We start from the raw sequence: 21,573 nt of genomic DNA on the forward strand, positions 1-21,573 counted from the left end.
GAGAGAGAGAGAGAGAGAGAGAGAGAGAGAGAGAGAGAGAGAAAGAGAACCGGTGCCATGGAGCTCTAGTCAAGGGGAACAATCACTAGAGCCTGGGTCTCTTTACAAATTCACATCAAATATTGTTAAAGACACAATATAATAAACCACCTAAGAGATCTCACCCCTTTCAGAGGTTCAGTCACTCGTGTCAATTGCTCGTGCGCTTCCTTTGTTGATTCAGAAGGGCACCCCTGAAATACCCGCTGTATACTAGGTGCCCGGCACCATTTGGGGCAGCAAGGATAAATAAGGCACGTAAGAGCCGGGCACGGGCTTCACAGCTTATGGCCCTGCGCTCTGGGCATGTGAGGCCGGAGGATCTCAAGTTTGAGCTCAACTTTGACAATTTGTGACTTAGAGAGATCCCCATCTCAAGACAAAAACTAAAAAGACTGTGATGGATAAACTTTAACACTAAGACCCTTGTTTCCATCCTCAGTACAAAACAAAAAAGGACTCCCAAGGCACAGATACTACCCTCCACAAATATTTTAAATCTGGGGGGGGGGGGCTGTCCAATAAAAAGAACAGTTATGATCACAAAAGAATACAGTAAATGCTTAAATGTCTTAAAGTTTCAGTGACAGGCACATTGCCATTAGCCTCCCTCAGGATACTCCACTGTGCTTCCTGCACGCTTATTCCATCCTTCTTGACCCTCTCTGAAGCAGCTGGAGAAGCCCTTGTGCGCCAGTGTCTTCAGCCATGCTCACGCGGTTGCCCTGACTCCATTCAAATGGCGTATTTTCATGGTCCTTTTCTTCTTGGGGAAGAGTGAGAAGTCTTTCTGTGGCAGGCCGGGTGCATACAGTGGATAGAGACACTAATGTTGTTCTGGGCCTGCCTTTCTGTTGGATGGCACTAGACAGGAGCACCCTCTTTGCTTTTGATCACACCTTTTAAAGGGGCTCACAAGAGACAACTTGGACACCTGCTTTAGAAAATGGCAAGAAAAAAAAATAATTAAAAAAAAAAAAAAGAAAATGGAAAGAGCTGGGTATGGTAGCATACATCTGTAATCCCAGCACTCGGGAGGCTGAGGCTGGATTACTGAATGTTCCAGCCCAGCCCAGGCTATACAGTGAGTTCAAGGCCAGCCTTAACTACATATCAAAATCCTTTCTCAGGGGACAGATAGCTCAGCGCAGACTCAGAGACTGGGTTTGATCCCCCGCATGCTGTGCCAGCCCTGCCCCTGGGGCGTACTGAGACAGCGATTGAGACTGAGTGTGGAGGCACATGCCTGTAATCCCAGCGCTTGGGAGGCTGAAAACAGGAGAATCACTATGAGTCTGATCTGTGTAGTGAGACCCTGTACTAAATACATTTAAAACAAAACAACAACAACAAAAACCTCAAACAGAAAATGACAAGAATAATAGACTAGGTGTGTTCAAATTGAAGAGTATGTTCAGAGGGATTAGTTCCAATACGTCTTTTACTGTAATAAAACTTTTTAAATAATTAAACCTCCACAGTGTATTTTGATCACTGCTGTATAGGGTGAGCCAAGTGTGTAGTTTCCTATTTTCTAGTTGTTACCATTTCAAAGAAGTAGTAATAGGCAACCCATTCCAAACTCCTCCTGTCTCTCAGGACCTACTCCTATCCATCATTCCCCATTTTGATTCCCCATGCCTTTTCTCTAATAAATTTTCCTATTTCTAAAAATAATTTTTCCTACTTCTAAATAATAATAATAGTAACAATGATGAAATTAATTTGAATAATTTATTTAGCCCAGCATTTCAAAACGATCACCTCAATATGTAATTGGATTTTTTTTTCATTTTTTGTTTTGATTTTATGGTACCAGGGATCCCACTCTGTAATGGCATTCTTTTTTTTTTTTTTTTATGCCGCTGACCTATCTCTCTAGCCCAAAAGCAGTGGATTTTTTTTTTAGTGGAACCAGGGATTGAACTCAGACCCTTGTGCTTGCCAAGGAAGCACTTATACTACTGAGCCATCTCCCCGGCCCCTGTAATGGCATTCTTACACTGAGATTTTTTTTTCATTCTTTTGGGGTAGTATTTATTGGTGTACATTTTTCATTTACAATTAAGATGAGAGGGGCCAGGGAGATGGCTCAATAGAATAAGTGCTTGCCTGGCAAGCACATGGGCCTGAGTTTAATCCTCAGTTCTACACACACACACAAAAAAAAGATGAGTCACATTTCGAGTGCTCAACTGCTCCAAAGGGCCACCAGAGAAAGTGCCGTCCAAGGCTGGCAATGGCCTGGGGGAAAAGACAACGATGATTTCCCAAACCAAAATGTACTCAGTGCAGTTGCACAGATGCGTTGAAGATCACTGGAATTGGGACTTGGTTCTCCCAAAACTTACAATTTCCAAGTGCATTCTGCATTAATGATAAAAAAGTTTTACCCACTGGGGGCTGGTGAGATGGCTCAGTGGTCTAAAGCACCTATTTAGAACAAGCTTAGCAAAGCACAGGGACCGCGGTTCAATCCCCCAGCACCACATGCCAGCCAGCCCCGCCCCCTGGTGGGCTGAGCTGGCCACACACACACATAAACAAAACTGTTAAAAAAAAAAAGTTTTATCCACTTCAAACAGTGGAACCATGGTTGCTCTCACTCAGCCAAACAATATAGCCAAAACAAAATTCATCCTTTTACCTCAATATCTCCTTCCCTCTTGTTTTTTCTTTCTTTTTTCCCCATAATTTTATTGTGAAATAAATAGCAATGAGATAGTTTCAAATTGGTAGGACAGTCCCAATAATTAACACATTGCATACTGCCTTCCTAGTGGTTATTTGTTGTACAAGATGCAGACATTGTATCCTATTTACAAACACTATTAGAACAAATCCCTCTGTTCATTGAATTAAGATAATGTAGCTATATATCTATCCTAACCATTTTGAATACAGATACAAAATGGTTATTCATCTGTATCCTCTTTTTTTGTTTAGTTCCATCATTTAAATATTATAGGTGAGTGAACTCAGCAAAATATTTCAAAATAGTCCAGTAGTCCATAATAGTATTGGGTCTTCCACTTGACTGGCAATGTTAGAAGTGGTAGACCTGAGTCCCCTACAGCTCAACATAACAGCATGGCTTTACTTCTTATACTTCGTTTTTATACTTTTTTGCTGGATGATTAAGACCAAGATAAAACAAGACCTATGTAATAAGAATTGTGGCTTTTGGATCTGATAAGATCAGTTAAATCCCCTCAGGATTTATCCTGAGACCCTGTACCTCAGGTTGTAGATCCTTTGTCAGTGTCAGCCACGTGGATGAGTCACTTTTTTTTTGTTGTTTCTTAATTTTATTATTTTTTTTAGACAGGGGCTCTCTACCTAGTCCAGTCTGCCCTTGAACTGTGTACTACACGCTGACCTCAAACTCCCAAGGATCCACCTGTCTCAGCCTTCTAAGTAGCATCACCACACCTGGCTGCCCTTCCATTTTGCAACTCAATTGATAGCTTATCTACTTGCATTCTCAAGTTAGCCTATTTCATCTGGTAAACGCGCACTTTACCTAGGAGACCAATTTCCAAATGAAGATGAAACTCGCACCATCTTCATCACCCTATCTAACTGAATTTGTTCAGGCCATCTGCATCTCTCCTGGGTCACACTACAAAAGCCCTTCCTGTTTCAATAGTGATCCCCATTCTCTGGGACCCCCACATGATTCCCCACCTCCCACAGAACAAAGACTTCAGCTCACTGCCTAGAATTTCCCCTGGGACCCGGGTCTTCTTTGCTTACCTAACAAGGTGCAATTGTTTGCCCTCCCCAGACTCTGAATGCAGTGTTAATTTCCTTCTTTGAGCTTAGTATTGTTACAGAATAGTCTATCCCCAGGCTGGGAGATAGTTCGGCTAAGCGCCTTCCTGGCAAGTGCAAGGATTGGGTTCAATCCCCAGCACAGCATGCTGTGCGGGTGTGGTGGCACACGTCTGTAATCCCAGCGCTGGGGAGGCTGAGACAGGAGAATCACTAGTCTGAGCTGCATAGCGAGACCCTGTACCAAAGAATTGAGGTTTTCTCTAAATAATAAAAATACAAACGGTCCTTCAATCTACACCTAGCTTCCCGCTGTCTAGCTCATGCCTTCTCCAGACAGTAACTCATTGAACGATTGCTAGCGTCAGGGACCGGGAGAGATGCGTCGGGGGCACTTAGAAAACACAGGCCACAGGACGCGATCAGTGCGATCCCCACGCTCCTCACCGTACATTTCCTCAACCGACACCTTCAAGGACCTGAAGATCTCTAACAATTAAGAGAAAGTGAGGGGGATTCCCCCGGAAGTCCAGGCTGCCAGACGCAGCGTGGGCAGCCACCCGGAGCTCCACAGCGGAGCCCGACCTGGCCGCACGTGGCCAGCGGGAGGCGGGGCATGCGCGTCGCTCCGCCCCCCGCCGCTGCGCCTGCGCGCTGCCGCCTGCTCAAGGACCCGTATTTAAAGAGACAGGCGCTCCAACTGCCGCGGCGGCTCGCGGCCTGTGCGCTCCTGGTGCGGAGGCCTGCGCTGAGCGCCGGAGCCTGGGAGGTAAGTGAGGCCCGGCGCGGCGTGGGGAAGGAAGCGGCCGGGCAGGTGCCACGGCGAGGTTCCGCAGCGGCCCCCGGCTCCTCCCCGCCCTCCCGCAGAGCCCCGGGGCACACCCTCCGTGACGTGGCGGCCCCGCGGGCTCGGCGGGGCCCCCAATCACGCCGGGAAGCGGGTGCGCTGCGGCGGGCTTGGCGAGCGGTGGCGTGCCGCCTGCGCCTGTCCTGTGTCGCGGTCCCGGACGTCGGGCCTCTCGGAGCGCAGCTCGGCGCCGGGGACCGATGGGTCGCCGCGCCCCGCCGCGTCGTGCTGCCGCGTGGCCCGGCGCCCGCCGCCCGTCCTGGCGTCTGCTGCTGCTTTCCTCGTTCTGGATGGTGCGGGGCGTGGACGGGGCTGCTCTCTAGGGCGACCTTCTGAGTCTGAGCCCGGCGACAGAGCCCCGCCGATCCCGAGCGCCGCCTGCCGCCCTTGCCCCGCGGTGCTTGTTGAGCTCGGGCTTATGTTGCTCTTTGTGCATCTCACGAAAGTTTCCGATCTTCCTTACCCCCAAACGTACGTTTCCAAACATGCCTTTTCAGGGAGTTCAGAGCCCCATCTCCAGCAGCCAGAGCATGGACTTACTCTGATTTTCCCAGCCGCCCCGAGAGGTAGGTCTCATGTCCTCCCTCGCGGCAGTCACTGAGCCTAGGGGAAGTGGAGAGCGCCTCTGAGGTGGTAACCGTAGCTGTGTGCCCAGCCTCGCCCTCCCACCTCGGATTGCCAAGGCCTGCTTTGCCCTGCATCATGGGGCACTGCGGTAAGGAATGCCAGCTTTTTATTGTGTGGCCATAGCCATTTCACGTCACAGCAGCACGCAGACTGAAAATAACCTCCAGTATAATGTTACAGCTATAAAGATAACTTTTAAAATATGAACCTAAGGTGTGTATGTAATTATTGCTTCCATTTGAAATGACTTCTCAATTCCTTCGGTGTAGTTAGGTCAGCATTCCCTACTGAATTACACCGGTTAATGGTACAGAGGAGGAGCCTCTGCTTTTTAAAACTTAACTACTTCACCGATGTTAGGAAGATCTAATGGTTATAGAGCCCCTGTGTGTGTTCGCAGCCCCTGTTTTCAAGAGCTTTACTTTTAGCGCAAGGATCTCCTCAGTCAGATGCTATTGTTAGCCATATTAAACAGATGAGAAAACTGAGGAACAAAAAAGTTTGACTTACCAAGGTCACCCAGCTAATAAGTGGCCAAGCTAGCATTTGAATCTTCAGCAGTCTGGTTCTAGGCGCCTCAGAGGAAAGCTGTTTAAATCACAGCTCTGTTTTCTGAGGACACTGTACCTCTTATGCAAACTTCAGAAACATAATTTCGCTTCATGATTAAGGATCTCTTTATACTTAAAGGTCGTCATCCATCATGAGTATCCCATATCGTTGATAGCCTGGAAAAAACTTTTTTGTTGCTTGGATTATCTTCATTGTAAATTGCAAGATGTATTTATGTACATTAGATAATTGAACACCCTTTCTGAAACTGGATTTTCCTGTATGGAAACTAACCTAGGCAATGAATCTTTAATGCTTCAGAAGTATTTGATTAGTCAGCATGGACTGGGTGAGATTCTGGCTTCTTGAGAGTCTCCTCTTCCTTTTGTTGTTATTCTCCTCACGTAGCTATATGACTTCGGCTTTCAAGATCCTTTTCTTACGAAACCTCCAAGCACTTGGACGGAAAGAGCTGTACCCATTCCGAGAACGCTGGCCTGGCATAAGACAATTGGGCAAGTGGTCAGAACCAGATCTAGTTCGTGGGCACTGCCTCCTCCAGAGAAGAAAGCCTGTTCTGCTATTCCAGGGAGGCCATCTAAGACCACGGGTCACTTGCTTTGCTTTCCTGCCAGGGTCGCATGTGGGACTCTGCAGTGGCCCCTGTGAGATGGCTGAGCAACGGTTCTGTGTGGACTATGCCAAGCGTGGTACAGCTGGCTGCAAAAAATGCAAAGAAAAGATTGTGAAGGGAGTATGCCGAATTGGCAAAGTGGTTCCCAACCCCTTCTCAGAGTCTGGAGGTGAGATGAAAGAGTGGTACCATATTAAGTGTATGTTTGAGAAACTGGAGCGAGCTCGGGCCACCACAAAAAAAATTGAAGACCTCACAGAGCTGGAAGGCTGGGAAGAACTGGAAGATGGCGAGAAGGAACAGATAACCCAACATATTGCAGGTGGGGTGGAGAATACAGCTTTCTCATCTTGTCAGTGCTGATAGGAATAGGAATACAGAAACTAGAGTCTGGTTTTTTCTTTCTTTTCTTAAGCTTCTTCCATGGAAATAATTTCAAATTCATAAGAGTTATAAGATTAAAAGTAGTGTAAAGAACTTTCATTTTCTTGTTTTGTTGGTTTTTTTTAAATTTTTTTTATTTATTTGTGTGTGTGTGTGTGTGTGTGTGGCCAGCTCAGCCCACCAGGGGGCGGGGCCAGCTGGCATGTGGTGCTGGGGGATTGAACCGCGGTCTCTGTGCTTTGCTAAACTTGTTCTAAGTAGGTGCTTTAGACCACTGAGCCATCTCACCAGCCCCTCATTTTCTTTACCCAGATTATCGATATACTTTTACTTCATCGTTTGTGTTCATGTGCCGTCTTTCTTTATGCACACATGCATGTGCGCACAAACAGAATTCTTGTAGTTGACATGTAAGAGTAGGTTGCATACATTATGGTCCTTTACCTCTAACTAATCCCGTGTGTCTTTGGTTTTTTTGTCAGTACTCAGGATTGAACCCAGGACCTTCACTTTATTATATTTATTTGTTTTTAATTTTGAGACAGGGTCTTACGAATTCTCTGAATTACCAGGCTGAGCAGTCTATTTGCCTGAGTGTCCCAAAATGCTCAGTTTATAGGCGTGTGTCACTGTGCCTGACTCAGTGTATATATTTTGAGATATACATTAATGTCATCTTACCAGGTGTGCTGGCACACGCCTATAATCTCAGCACTCGAAAGCTGAGGCAGGAGGATCACTGAGAGTTGGAGGCCAGCCTGCTCTACATAGTGAGATCTTGCCTCAAGAAAAAAAGTTTGTCTTTTGGCTTTTTGAGAAAAGGTCTTGCTGTATAGTTCAGGCCAACCTTGAACTGTATGTACCTCAGGACGGCATCAGACTCTCAGTGATCCTCTGCCTTAAACTCCCAAGTACTGGGATTACAAGTGTGAGTCGGCATGCTTAGCTAAAAAATTGTTCTAAAGTACTTTTGTACTCCAGCCTAAGTAGATACTTTCAGTCTTTTTTTCTTTTCTCTTTTGAGACGGCCTCACTGCATAGCCTAGGCTGGCTTCAACTCACACAGATCCTCCTGCCTCTGCCTATCAAGTACTGAGATTATAGGCGTGCACCACTATACCTGGTGATACTTTTATAGTCTTATCTGTGTGTGCCCTAATCTATCCTTTGAATCAGCCTTTTTTCTTTTCTTTTTTTTTTTTTTTGCTTTTAAGAATATGAAAATTAAAGAAAAAGAGCAGATACCAGCAACTAAATAAATATCTCTTCTCAGTAAAAAAAAAAAAAGAATATGAAAATTTATTGAACAAAAGGAATGAGAAATATGAATAACTTCTGAGAAACAGGAGAAGTTCCTATTGGCTTGGCCAAGGTCAGCCATTTTTATGAGGAATCTAGATTCCTATTATTAAAAAAAACGGTATTAGAAACAAAATCTTGAGCTGGGCGTAATAGCATATGCCTATAATCCCAGCACTCTAGGAGACTGAAGCAGGAGGATTGCCTGTAATCCCAGCACTCCAGCAGGCTGGGGCAGGAGGATCATAGGTTAGAGACCAGCTTGGGCTACGAAGTGAGCTCAAGGCCAGCCTGAACTGTGTAGCAAGACCCTGTCTCAGAAAGGCAAAAAAGAAAGAAACAAAAACCTGAGCCAGGTATGGTATTCCACACCTGCGATCCCAGCACTTGGAAGGTTGAGACAGCATGTTCACAAATTCCACCAATTCCAGGCTACCAATGAACTTAATCTGAATGCTGCAGGTCCTCTTTGACCTTAAGTGTTTATAAAATAATACTCATATCCTCAAGTTTAGTACATGCTATGGTTCAGGTTGTAACAGTAGCTCTAAATTGGGTATCTCTCCTTGTTCCATGAGGGGAAAGATTTCCAGGAGAGAAAGCTGTCTCACTCATGCTTTATTCTCTAGCTCCCCATCCACCCTGCCTGCTTTTGCCATTGGCCTCAGGCTTTTCTACTTCTTGACCCATCTCTCACTGGGGGGAGAGAACTATATACAGGTAAATGTCACATGACTGAAAGGTCAACAGGTAGAATTTTCCAGCCTATGCCAAACAGAAATGCTCTGTTATCTGTCTTTGTCTTTTCAGTTCATTTAAAAATTAGAATTTTATGGAGCTAGTTTTTCCATGTTTTATCTATCACAGTATGATTAATGATTTCTTTCAAATCCTGTCACTTCTGGAGATCATTGTGATGATAGATGTGGAGATAGATGTGGAGATAGATGTGGAGAGCAGTCATGAGAAATCTAAGTTACAGGGGTAAATGGTAGCTGGGTCTTTTCTCCAGCACGTCTTTCCCTCTGCCCCAAGACCCTACCTACTGCCTTCACTCACAGAGTATAGCCCTGACCAGCCAGCCGTGGACAGTGGGTAGTGACTGGCCAAGCTCTGAGAGCACTCAATAGAATCTTGGGAAGCTTCCTCAGAGATCTTTCACTGAAGGATTATTTTCTCTTTTCTGGGGACCCTACAGATCTATCTTCTAAGGCAGCAGGCACACCAAAGAAAAAAACTGTTGTCCAGGCTAAGTTGACAACCACTGGCCAGGTGACATCCCCCATGAAAGGCTCTTCATTTGTCACCAGTACCAATCCCCGAAAATTTTCTGGCTTTTCAGGTAAGAGAAGTTGGGGTTACTTTTATATTTATGGGCCGCCTTTCATTTGGTATTTTATGTGAGGCTCTCACTAAACGAAAATTCTATGCCATCTAGTCTCAATAACTTGTATCTGGGAAGACAGAAATTATCATTGCTCCCTTCATTTCTGTTGTAATAGGAAGATGTTTGTTTTGTGAAGACTTTTAGTGAGACCAGGCAGATTTTTATAACCTGTGGTTTACTTATGTTTTATAATGAAAGAATTTTGAAAATTGTCTCCCTAAACTTGCCTGAATTGGAGATGAAAGTATGGAAGAAGGGCGGTGTCATGCACGGACCATGTCCCTTGATTTCTCGGTTCTTACAACTCTTTGTTCAGATGGTTGGAATGTTCATGGGGCACGGAGCATGAAGGAGAAAGGGGTCGGAAGGTTATTGCTTTCTTTTGGGAGAGTGCAGCCTAATGGTGTGTGGACTTCAGAATCACTGGGCTTGGGGTTCAAATCCTATCTCTTAGAGTAAGATTGGATTTTCCCTATGATTTGTATCTTTCTGACAGGTGAAGTGTTTACACATCGACATAGTATGGTTTCTTTTATGTAACTTTACTGTTAAAATTACTGTTTCATAGCCAGGGACTCAGGAGAGCTTTGCTAGAGCAGAAGTTGTGGAGAACAGTTGAGAGGACCAGGATTATTTCTTGACCTTTCCCAATAGACCCTGTTGGCCTAGGGCTGTGGTGGTGAACCTGTGATGTGCCACAATGGGCCTTTTGTTATTTGGGAGCACTAAAGATTCACCATCACGGGCTGGTGACATAATTCAGTGGACTAAGCTGCTTAAGCAAGCGCAGGGACTGAGGTTTGATCCTCCACCACATGCCAATCCGGCACCACCCCTTGGTGTACTGAGCCAGTGACCAAGTCCTGGTGTGGGCATGTGGCCCATGCCTGTAATCTCAGTGCTGGGGAGGCTGAAAACAGCAGGATCACTATGCATGAACTGCATAGTGAGACCCTGTACCAAATATATGTAAAATAAAATAAATAAAAACATTCACTGTCACTAGCCTACTGGATTTTTTTTTCATTTTTTTAGTTAATCCTAGAGAGTACTTTTTTAGGCCTACTTTATGAAGGAGAAAGCTGAAGTTCAGGTTCCTGATGGAGTTGGTATTTGCCTTGAAGTTTGACTCCAGTCCCTGTGTTCTAAGCCCTGTTGCCTATTTTAGTGTTTGAGACATTATTGTGATTGACTCAGTTGAAAATAATAATAATGCTGGCAGAAGCTATTGGGGATTGAAAGAAATTTTGTGTGATCAAAAGAGATCCACTCCTGAAGTCAGAAGACTTAGAGTCTGGTCCGAGCAGTCTTTGCCAGATTGGAACCAAGCAAGTCTTCTCTTGTCTGAACCTCAGTAGCTTCATCTGAGTCAGGTATGGCAACATTTGCCTCATGTATCCCAGTGTTCTCATGAAGACTATAAGAAACTGCCTGACTTTGAAGTCAATAAACTCAGAGGTTTGTTGGTTGTCGGACAGTAGGCCAAAGATAGAAATCCAGAGGGTTTAGGTGATGATAAAAAGAGCATGATTCTGGAAAGGCTTTGGTTTCAAGGATGGGATTTGGGAGGCCATTGAGAGAAACAGGGTGTTCTCATTCTTAAGTCCTATCTGAACACTGACGTTTCAGATATTTTGCCTGCTTAGACTCTAGGTCAGAGATGACAATGGATTTAGAATATGTAAAACCTAGACATGAAGTTTCTATCAGCAACCAGCTTGCTGATGGTCCTGCTTTTTAAAATTAGGTTTTTTTGAGACAGGGTCCTGCCTTGCAGTTCAGCCGTAGTCTAGGCTGATCTCAAATTCTGGCAGTCCTACCACCTCAGCCTCCGAAACGCTAGGATTATCAGTGTGTGCCGTCACGCCCAGCTTGATTCTGCTTCAGAAATGATCATGGAGGTGAAAAATAATTACTAAGAGTCATTGTTATTTTTAGCTTTCGGGAGGAAATCCTGCTTATTGACTACTTTTTTATAGTGACAGAAGGGTTAGAGTGGTGGAAGGAGGGAAGGTTGAGCCCTGACTGGGTTGGCAGAATATGTGTCCTGTCTACCTCTGAGGGTCTGCATGATCCTGGAAGTCATCTGCTCTGACAGTCTGTGATATCAGTAAATTCACATTGACTAACATGTTGCTTGACTTCTTCCTTTCTCCTCTCAGCTTTTCTAGGGTATACATTACAGTTCTTAGATCCTCCTGGCAGTTCTTGGCATGAAGCCTGCCTTTCTTTATGAAGTGCTCACGTAAACAGACATGCACTGGTCTTCTGTTTGGGTGTGTGGAAGTCTTTGTTCCTTTTTTATTAACCATTGTGAGGTTGGGGGTGATTACTTGACTTCCGTTTCTTTACCTATAACATGTATGCAGTGTTATCTACCCAAAGGGTCTCTTCAAGAAGATTAAGTGAAACTACATATAATGCCCTTGGAGAACACGTATTAGTTTCCTTCTGTCCCTTTCTACCTTTCTTTTCTTTCTTCTGAAAAGACAAAAGGAAACATCTCTTGTTTCTCTTTCCAATAGCCAAGCCCAACAACTCTGAGCAAGCCTCCTCAGGGCCTGCCCCTAAAACAAGTCTGTCTTCAAGTAAATGTGACCCTAAGCACAAGGATTGTCTGTTGCGGGAGTTTCGGAAGTTGTGTACCATGGTGGCCGATAATCCTAGCTACAACACGAAGACCCAGATCATCCAGGACTTCTTACGGAAAGGCTCAGCAGGAGGTGAGGCCGGCTGAAAGGGCTGTGGCGGGCCTGGTGGGCTTGTGAAGAGTGAGGTTGCAATTGCATGGGGCGTGGGCTTGTTTTAATTCTCTGCAGCTGGTGTCCTGCAGGTCCCACAAATTATGGAGCCAGTTCTGGCTCAAGTGGTTTAGCATCTTTCTTCCTGTGGCCCTATTCTGTTCCCACAAGGTCGGGAAAACCCACCCCACTTGAGCAAGTGGAGAATTCACTATCACACATATTTTGAAGAGATTTTTGTGAACTACATACATGGTTTGGAAGAAATATCTTCCAGTTTCCTTTCATTCATTTAACAAATTGTCATAGAGCCTCTGTAGCGTGTAGTTCCTGGAGATCTCAGGTGAGAGTCCTGGCTCTGCCCGGTTCATCCGCGGCCCAGAGGTGAGCAGACATGCAGACCACTAACTCCTGGCCTCCTGCGCTGTAGTGATGTGCGCAGGGTGCCTTGGGAGCTTGGGCAGCAGTGTGGAGATCACTTTCAGCCTCTGCTTCCTTGCATTTATTTGTTTAAGCCCCATTTCTCAAGAAGGTTCCTTTCTTCTGTCTCCAGATGGTTTCCACGGTGATGTGTACCTAACAGTGAAGTTGCTGCTGCCGGGTGTCATTAAGAGTGTTTACAACTTGAATGATAAGCAAATTGTGAAGCTTTTCAGCCGCATTTTTAACTGCAACCCAGACGATATGGCACGAGACCTAGAGCAGGTCAGAGCGAGGGGAGGGGTGGCCGCGCCTGCAGTGAGGGGGCCAGGCACCTGCAGCTGTTTCTTATGGTTGGGCACATGCTGTTTTAGGAAACTGAAACCTATTTGAGCAGCTTAAGAGGGAGCTGAATGTGAAGCTACACTGTTGACTTTTGAAGTTTGTAAAGACTGAAACCACAAAAGGTCTTATCTCAGAAGTCAGAGTTTGAGGTTTCTGCCTGCCTTTGGGCTCTTGTTCTGGGCTATTTTATTTCTTGCTTTTTCTCCCTCAGTAGTTTGGCTTATCATTCAACTTCAATTTGTGACCCTAGCCCTGGCACCCTGGAAAATTTCCATCCAAGCAGCCCCACTATCTGATGACTGCATTTGTCTCTGAATTCAAATTCATGAGCATGAATCAAATTGGCTCAGCCCTGGATAAGTGCTGTGTCTCTTCCAGCTAAGGCAGGCGGCATATCCTATGTGGATAGACTTTTGTCCCTTCTAGAAGCTGTGAATGGCGTAGAATCTCTAAGGAGGAGATAGACTAAGTTGAGGACACGAACCTATGACTGAAGTTTCTTAACTCATCTTTAGTTCTGAGGTTTTAGAGGATATGCCTGACCAGTTGGGATTGCAGCAGTGGCATTTTGGTTTTTGGAGACAGGGTGACGTGTCAGAGACGATCAGAGTCTTCTTTGAGCAGAGCAAGTCTTTCCCCCCAGCTGCCAAGAGTATCCTTACCATCCAGGAAGTGGATGAATTCCTCCTGCGGCTCTCCAAGCTCACCAAGGAGGATGAGCAGCAGCAGGCCCTTCAGGACATTGCCTCCAGGTAGGAGCTGCACAGTACACCAGTCCCAGTGGGGAGGTGCTGGGGAGACGGACCCATACGGAAGGAATGTCCGGAGGTACAGAACCCTTCAAAGATCAAGTTGAACGTGCTTCGTTCCCTTAGGTGTACAGCCAATGACCTTAAGTGTATCATCAGGTTGATCAAACATGATCTGAAGATGAACTCAGGTGCAAAACATGTGTAAGTACCAGCTCTCCTCTAACAGCCTAAACTGACAGCTTCCTGTATTTCTAGCTATTATGAGGATTCTGTTCTTCTCTCTTTTCCTTTTTTCTTCAATAGCAAAGAGTCAACCCTGGGTGTGTTTGCACTGAGCTACATCCCCAGCCTTTTTAATGCAGTCTCACTAAAGATTTGAGTTGCCTAGCCTGGGCTGAAACTTATGGTCCTCCTACCTCAGCCTCCCATATAATATGACAAGAAACTCCTGGCTCTGCCCAGCAGAGAGGATACCACTATTTGTACTGGTCTAGATTCAAATCCTCATTCCACTTAGTTAGTTCTTGGACTAATCTAGTTCTACCTACATTTTCTCACAGATTAGTGCACGAGAAACAACTCAGAAGACTTGTTTTAATTGAAAATACAGAGTTTTTTAAGTTTAGGATGAGTCTCGCTGATGTCACCCCACCTCTGCTAAAGCTGTATCCAGGGCCAGGGAGATGGCTCAGTAGAATAAGCGCTTCCCTGGCAAGCACAAGGGCCTGAGTTCAATCCCTGGTTCCTCAAAAAATATAAATAAATAAATAAATAAATAAATAAATAAAGCGAGCTGTATCCAAATAGGCACAAGGTCTCAGAAAACTAAATATTCTTAGGTGGTTTTGTTTTGTTTTGTTTTGTTTTGTTTTGTGTTCCTCCCATGAAGAGATTATATATAGCACAGTGCTTTTCTGCAGATAAGGATTTTTCCTGTGAGGGCAGACCTTTGTCCGAGCTATAATGTCAAAGCTTTTGTTTTCCTCTTTCTGTCCCCCTTGGCAGTTTAGATGCCCTTGACCCCAATGCCTATGAAGCTTTCAAAGCCTCGCGCAATCTGCAGGATGTAGTGGAGCGGGTCCTTCAGAATGAGCAGGAGGTAGAGAAGGGGCCAGGCCAGAGACGGGCTCTGAGTGTCCAGGCCTCGCTGATGACCCCCGTGCAGCCCATGCTGGTAAGGAGCCCTGCCTGTTCCCTGTTGCCCATGCCCATCCTGGGTGCATGTCTGGTGGGAAGGGGTGTGGCAGGGTGTGGGAATAGATTGGGGAAAGAGTTGTAGAGAGGTGGCAGAGGCTTTGCAGGGGGACAGCACAGACACAGGAGCCAGTGGTGCAGCAGCATGAACTGAACCATGTGCCCATCCCTACAATGGCTGGTCTTGGCCCTGCCCCTACCCTTGTGGTCATTAGCTTCCTTGTGGGAAGGACTGGTGAGGCTTTCCCAAGCACCTATCTACTCACCTGTGTGTTTGGGAGGCCCTGAGCTCTATAACCTGCTGCAGGGTAGATCTGAGCTTTTGTATACGTAGGCTTCTGTGGCAGGTGACTCAGGAGGGAAAGGAAGCGTAGAGAATGAACACTAACTGCCTTGCACTCCTGCTCATTGCATGAGAAAGGGGGTTTCCTTTCTGGCACTCGACCCACTGTATATGCTAGCATGCCTACAGTAAGATCTCTGGCTTTCCCTAGTAGTGTACAGTGCTTTGTTTACAGCTACCTTCTGTATTGTAGTAAAACCTTGGTTTAGTGTTCAGTGTCTAGGAAGGAAAGACCTTGCTAGGAGTGTGGGATGGCCAGCATCAAAATGGGTCTCCATCCCAGGAATAAGGCCGCCATAGCCATCTGAACTAGTAGCCTCTCTGACTTTCATAAGAATTCTTTCTGGAGTCTGTTCACTTCAAAAACGGCCTGGGATATATAGTCTCGTGCAGTGGTGGTCAACCAAGGCACACGTGCCACTGCTGGCTGTTTGTTAGTATCAAAAGCTCTAAAAGGTTCGCCATCACTGGCTTGTTTGGTTACATACATAGACTGTGGAGTGGGGCCTCAAGTGGGGATGGCAAGCCTTTTAGAGCTTTTTCTTTTTTTTATGAATTTTAGGGCAGGGTCTACAGGGTGTACAGGGTCTCATTATGTAGATCAGACTCATTGTGATTCTCCTGTTTTCAGCCTCCCAAGTGCAGGCGTTACAGGCACACACTCAGCGCACCCCAGGGGCAGGGCCAGCATGGCAGTGCCAGGGATTGAACCCTGGCCGCTGTGCTCTGCCGAAACAGGCGCTTTAGTCTGATGAGCTTTCTGGCCAGCACCTTTTAGAGCTTTTAATGATAACAAACAGCTGGTGTGGCATGTACGCCATACGTTCGCCACACTGGCCTGCATGAGATCTATTCCTGCTGTTTATTAGCTCTATAACCTTAGGTACTGTACTTAGCCTCTCTGACCTTAAGTTTTCTTAAAATGTGAACAGTATTTGTCATGAAGATAGCATACCAAAGATGAAGTGAGATTCTATACGCAACCTGACAACATAAAAATGTTGGGTCATGTCAGGACAGCACAGCTATGTGAGCGACCCCTCCTGTGTTGGGGTGTCCTGGTCGCTGTCACCCTGCATGCAGCCTCGGTGTCTCTGCATTCTTCACTCAACCCCTACATAATGCTTGCGCTAAAATAACTACTCTATTTGCTAATAAGCCAGAGGTCCTGAAAAACCTATTTTTGTTGATTTGTTTGCTTTTTGGGACAGGCTCTTGCTCTATAATTCAGGCTGGTCCTAAACTCACTAAGTAGCCCAGGCTAGCTTTGAACTCACAGCAATACTACTGCCTCAGCCTCCTGAGTGCTGGGCTTATGGGCATGTGCAGCCAACCAGTAACTAAGGGAAAACCTTAATTATTGAGGGACAAAAAAAGTCCTATTTCAAAGTGACTTTACTCCTTCTTTCTTTTTCTTTTTTTCTTTTTTTGGCAGAACCAGGGATTGAACTCATGCCCTTGTGCTTGCCAGACAAGCACTTATTCTACTGAGCTATCTCCCTGGCCCTACTTTTTCTACAATAAGTCAGCATTCATCTTCACCACAGTCAACTCTAGCATTGATTTTATAGTCAGGGTTTAATGTTCTCTCCATTCCCATCTCTTCTTCCACAGCCTGTCCTGAGCGTGCAGTAAGAGCAGGCAGCCCCAGGAGCCAGGTCCTGTCCTGACTAATCCAGTTTGGGGATTTTTGTCTGTGTTGCCAAGCAGCCTCTCATTGAAAGTCTCCAAGCTTTGCTTTCTCTACCCCTAGGCTGAGGCATGCAAGTCCATTGAGTATGCGATGAAGAAGTGTCCCAATGGCATGTTCTCTGAGATCAAGTATGATGGTGAGCGAGTCCAGGTGCACAAGAGCGGCGACCACTTCAGCTACTTCAGCCGCAGTCTCAAGCCTGTCCTGCCTCACAAGGTCTTAGTCCTTTCCCCCAGGACTCCTTCGCCTTCCTTTCTCTAAGAGTCTCAGGGCCAGAGTTCTTCTGTAGCCCTTCCAGATCACAATAGGAAGTTTGATTTTTTTTTTTTCTTTTGTTATATGGATGAGTTCATTTTTAGAGTATTCCAGTAATTCCCAAGCTGTCTAGACTTGGTTTAGTCTGAACAGAGCTCCCTGGGACAGGGGGAGTTCTCTCCCTCACAGTGCTTTTGGGATGTGAGCTTATTTGGCAAGTGCTACACACAGTCTTTTCCATTTCCACACTCCGTGTGCTCTAAGCTTGATTAAAGTTCATGTGCAAGGTGCTGTCCTATTGTAGCTAGTGAGCAAACAGCAGTGGGAAAGAATGGACACGAGTTCTGACCTTTAAGCAGCTTACATTCTGAATAAATACAGTACTGATTCCTGCCCTAATGTTGGGGGTGAAACCGTACCCCTCAGCCCCTTTCAGTTTCCAGCGCCAGCCCTTTGGGGTGTCTTTAGGAGAAGCTGCTGGGCTTTGTAGCTCCTGTCAGTGGTAGATGGAATTCTTGACATTGCTAGCTTCTTTCCTAGCTGCAGCTCCATTTTTTGAGTCCCAGGAGACCTGGCAGGGGATGTAGGGCTTGGGTCCTCTCCCCTCTGCCTCCACTGCCTGTGGCTCTTTTCCAGGTGATGCCAGAGCCTGGCTCTGTATGTTGCTCTGTATTCTTTCCGGGGTGCGCCCTTTGATCTCTGGTGTGGCTTTGGGCTCATTACCAGAGCTACCTTTTTACTTCCAGGTGGCCCACTTTAAGGACTACATCCCCCAGGCTTTTCCTGGGGGCCACAGCATGATCTTGGATTCAGAGGTCCTCCTGATTGACAACAAAACAGGCAAACCACTGCCCTTCGGGACTCTGGGTGTGCACAAGGTACTGGCTCAGGACTGTGTGTATAAAAATAAATGTGTGTGTGCTCATACATGCTACCAATTTGAAAGGAGGAGGAATATACCACGTATGGTAGGGCTTCATCTTTGTTTCTGAACTATTTCTGAATTTAGTCTTAAATTTAGATTTTTTTTCTTTAAATAAAAAGGAGCTGTTAATAGGAATCACCTTATAATTGAGCTAGTTCCTATTCTCACTGTGAATCAGCTTTCTGTCTTCATAACAAAATGTCTGAGGTAGTTATAAAGAGGACAGGCCAGAATCCAGCCATCCCCTTAGGGTTATACTTGTAATCACTGAGGGACCTGCCACAAAGGCTGCCGCATAAGAGCACCACCCTGGGGGCCAAGCCTATAACACGGGCCTTTGGGAGACATTCAGGACCCACACTATAGCAGATAGCGCCCGCTAAGTGTCCTTATGGCCATCGTGCATCAGAGCACAGAGTAGGACTTGACAACAGTACTTCAGAAAGCCTCCAGGGCTGGCCTGGCGCTTCCCCACATGTCCTGCCATCTGACTTTTGTCCATGTACTGCCTCTTTCCTTAGAAAGCTGCCTTCCAAGATGCTAATGTCTGCCTGTTTGTTTTTGACTGTATCTACTTCAATGATGTCAGCTTGATGGACAGGTGAGTTGGACAGCATCTTTCCGTTTTGGTGCTGTGAATTGAACTGAGGACCTGTGCGTGTCATACACGTGCTCTACCACTGAGCTATACCCCCAGCTCTGGGTAACATCTTTAAACCCAGGAACCTATGTTTATGTCCTGTTTGGAGATGTAAGGGATTCAGTTGGAAAGGAGAGAGGGAAAGGGACTAGTGTAAGTCTAACCCTGCTTCAGTGTGAGGAAGACTCTGCCTTATCTCTGAGAGCTTAAGTCTCAAAGGAAACCAAGGAAGTGTCTCTGCTAAAGCAAGACACACTGTCAAGAGCCACGGGTGGTGAGCATAGTGGGCTCTCCGGGTTATTTCTCCAATAGCACCTGTGAGAGCGTAAAGCACATGCTGTTAAGTTGCTGAGAACAGGAACCTCCTCAGTATAGGAGAGGCATCCCACTTTGTGATGAAGCAGCAGTCTTTTCTTTTTCTTTCTTTCTTTTTTTTTTTAAATGTAGTTGGTGTAGGGTCTCACTATGTAGCTCGGACTCATAGTGATCCTCCTGTTTTCAGCCTCCCCAGTGCTGTGATTACAGGTGTGCACCACCATACCCAGTGTTTCTGGCCAGCTCCACGTGTCTAGGGCAGGGCTGCTGTGGCATGCAGTACCGGATGGAACCTGGGTCCTTGCGCTTGCCTATGCAGGTGCTTAGACCATTGAGCTATCTCCACAGCCCTGAACCAGCAATCTTTACTACACAGAAAGGCTTGGGACCAAGAAACCAGTATTGACCCTTCCCACACTTAGCAATTATTGCTACTGTCCACCTAGCAGCTAACACATCCTTTATTGTGGAAGGCAGCAGAACAGAGCGTCAGCAGGTTGGGAGTTGGGATTTGGGTCCTGTGGCCTAGCTCAGCCTGCTGATCAGACCAGCCAGCCTTGAGGTTGAGGTGAAGCAAGGTACAGGGCATATAAAACAAGTTAGAATTGCTTTTCAAGTGAGACCAGAATTTATACAGTCTGGGCTAGAGGCCAGTTCTCCCTTAGCTCAATGAAGTAGAAACAGGAATGACAACTATGAAGTGGCTCTTTGCCCTAGCTCATAGTTGTCCATCTTCGGTCATGATATAGTTCTTGGAGCCCTTGACAGCAGAAGTGTTACACAGGAAATCTTGACTACAAGACAGCCCCACTCATGAAGCAGCAGCTCCATCACTGTGCTCCTTCCCTCTCCAGAATTCTTCATAGGGATGGAAGGTTCCTTCCCTCAGTTCTTCTGTCCCCCTTAGGCCCCTATGTGAGCGGCGGAAGTTTCTTCATGACAACATGGTTGAAATTCCCAACCGGATCATGTTCTCAGAAATGAAGCAAGTTACAGTAAGTGAAGACCCTACACTAAGCAGGGTACTACTGGTTTGAAAGCAGAGCAGAGAATCCCTTGGGTCAAGTATGAGAGTATGTGTCTTATTTTTTTATGAGATCTGCTGAGATATTTGCCTTTGGCTGTTGTGTATGTTATCTATCAGTCTTTTTTTTTTTTTTTTTTGGTGGAACCGGGGATTGAACTCAAGCCCTTGCCCTTGCCAGGGAAGCGCTTATTCTACTGAGCCATCTCCCCAGACCCCTGTTATCAATGAGTCTTGCCCAGGAGGGCAGGGCATGAAAATACTTCCTAGATGAGCACCCTGTGTCTCAGAATCAAAGGAGCTATCTAGTTGGATACCTCCTTGGTTTGCAAACCCTTTGTACCTTATATTAAGTGGGCCCTTAACTATTGTGGAGAAATGGACAGCTGCCACTTCATTCCCATGCCGCCATGTTTTCAACTATCAATTTCTCTCCTGTCATCCCTCAGAAAGCTTCAGACTTGGCGGACATGATAAACAGAGTGATCCGCGAGGGGCTGGAAGGCCTAGTGCTGAAGGATGTGAAGGTGAGGCAGGCATACTCTGCTTTTTCCTGAGTCTTCCCTATGCCGGCTAGATAGCAGTGGTATCAGAGGTGACTGGGGGAAGAAGCGAAGGGGAGCCTGTGGAGGGTTTGGCCTGCATGTTCTGGTTCTGGAGGGTGGGTTTTGTGTGTCTTCTGTAGTAGCTAGAGCCTGAAAGCGCTTCCTAGTTGGGCTGGACTCTGACACTCTGTGGACTGCTGCATTCTGGCTGAGGTATGCAGTGGTTTCTAGTGTATGGTCTCTCTTATTTCCCTTCAGGGTACATACGAGCCTGGGAAGCGGCACTGGCTGAAAGTGAAGAAAGACTATTTGAATGAGGGGGCCATGGCTGACACAGCTGACCTGGTGGTTCTTGGGGCCTTCTATGGGCAAGGCAGCAAAGGTCAGGGTGGCACCTGGCTCTGGTGATGGTGCTCTTGGGGGGCACCCTGTGAGATAAAGGCCAGCCTTCTTACTGGCTTCATCTGTCAGCATGGCCACTTACAACTCGGATCTAGGACACCAGCCTGGCCCGAATCACATCAGGCAGTGGCATCTAGAAACTATGGACTTGGGCACGGAGAAGTTGGTTAAAAATACCCTGTTCTGTCCTGGTACAAGAATGTCACCACCAGCTATTTTTTTCAATTTCTTCGGCCTAAAAGTATTTTCTGTTCCAAGGAAAATCTCTTTCATGGCTGGAGTGTGTGAAACAAATAGATGATCTACTGTGTGACAGTAGATCACCAATTATCCACAGCCTAGGTTGGGTATGATTATCCCTAATCTATTAGAGAGCAAACTCGGGTTCATAAAGGTTAAAAATCACACAGAAGGTTGGGCAAGGTGGCACATGCCT

The 21,573-nt window shown here is 46.1% G+C and overlaps 2 protein-coding genes across 6 annotated transcripts in view; both read left to right on the forward strand.

Moving 5' to 3' along the window:
- Znf830 (zinc finger protein 830) overlaps positions 1-4,704 on the forward strand; it is a 29,069-nt gene extending 24,365 nt beyond the window's left edge. The window contains exons 2-3 of the mRNA XM_012515632.2: positions 4,388-4,582; positions 4,681-4,704. Coding sequence (XP_012371086.1) covers positions 4,388-4,582; positions 4,681-4,704 — 219 coding nt within the window. The remainder of the gene's footprint in view (positions 1-4,387; positions 4,583-4,680) is intronic.
- Positions 4,494-21,573, forward strand: part of Lig3 (DNA ligase 3) — a 21,807-nt gene continuing 4,727 nt past the window's right edge. For 2 of the 5 annotated variants that reach the window (XM_023719893.1, XM_023719897.1), the window contains exons 1-15: positions 4,494-4,582; positions 5,158-5,226; positions 6,248-6,795; positions 9,355-9,498; positions 12,069-12,266; positions 12,838-12,989; positions 13,635-13,801; positions 13,925-14,002; positions 14,807-14,975; positions 17,092-17,247; positions 18,033-18,164; positions 18,733-18,812; positions 20,074-20,161; positions 20,640-20,717; positions 20,994-21,117. In XM_023719893.1, coding sequence (XP_023575661.1) covers positions 6,252-6,795; positions 9,355-9,498; positions 12,069-12,266; positions 12,838-12,989; positions 13,635-13,801; positions 13,925-14,002; positions 14,807-14,975; positions 17,092-17,247; positions 18,033-18,164; positions 18,733-18,812; positions 20,074-20,161; positions 20,640-20,717; positions 20,994-21,117 — 2,110 coding nt within the window. In that variant the 5' untranslated portion in view covers positions 4,494-4,582; positions 5,158-5,226; positions 6,248-6,251. Of the gene's footprint in view, positions 4,583-4,944; positions 5,376-6,247; positions 6,796-9,354; positions 9,499-12,068; positions 12,267-12,837; positions 12,990-13,634; positions 13,802-13,924; positions 14,003-14,806; positions 14,976-17,091; positions 17,248-18,032; positions 18,165-18,732; positions 18,813-20,073; positions 20,162-20,639; positions 20,718-20,993; positions 21,118-21,573 lie in introns of those variants that run through there. The other 3 variants (XM_023719894.1, XM_023719896.1, XM_023719895.1) reach the window with 3 other exon arrangements.

This window comes from Octodon degus, unplaced genomic scaffold (genome assembly GCF_000260255.1).
Source record: "Octodon degus isolate 3935 unplaced genomic scaffold, OctDeg1.0 scaffold00072, whole genome shotgun sequence".
Classification (NCBI taxonomy): domain Eukaryota; kingdom Metazoa; phylum Chordata; class Mammalia; order Rodentia; family Octodontidae; genus Octodon; species Octodon degus.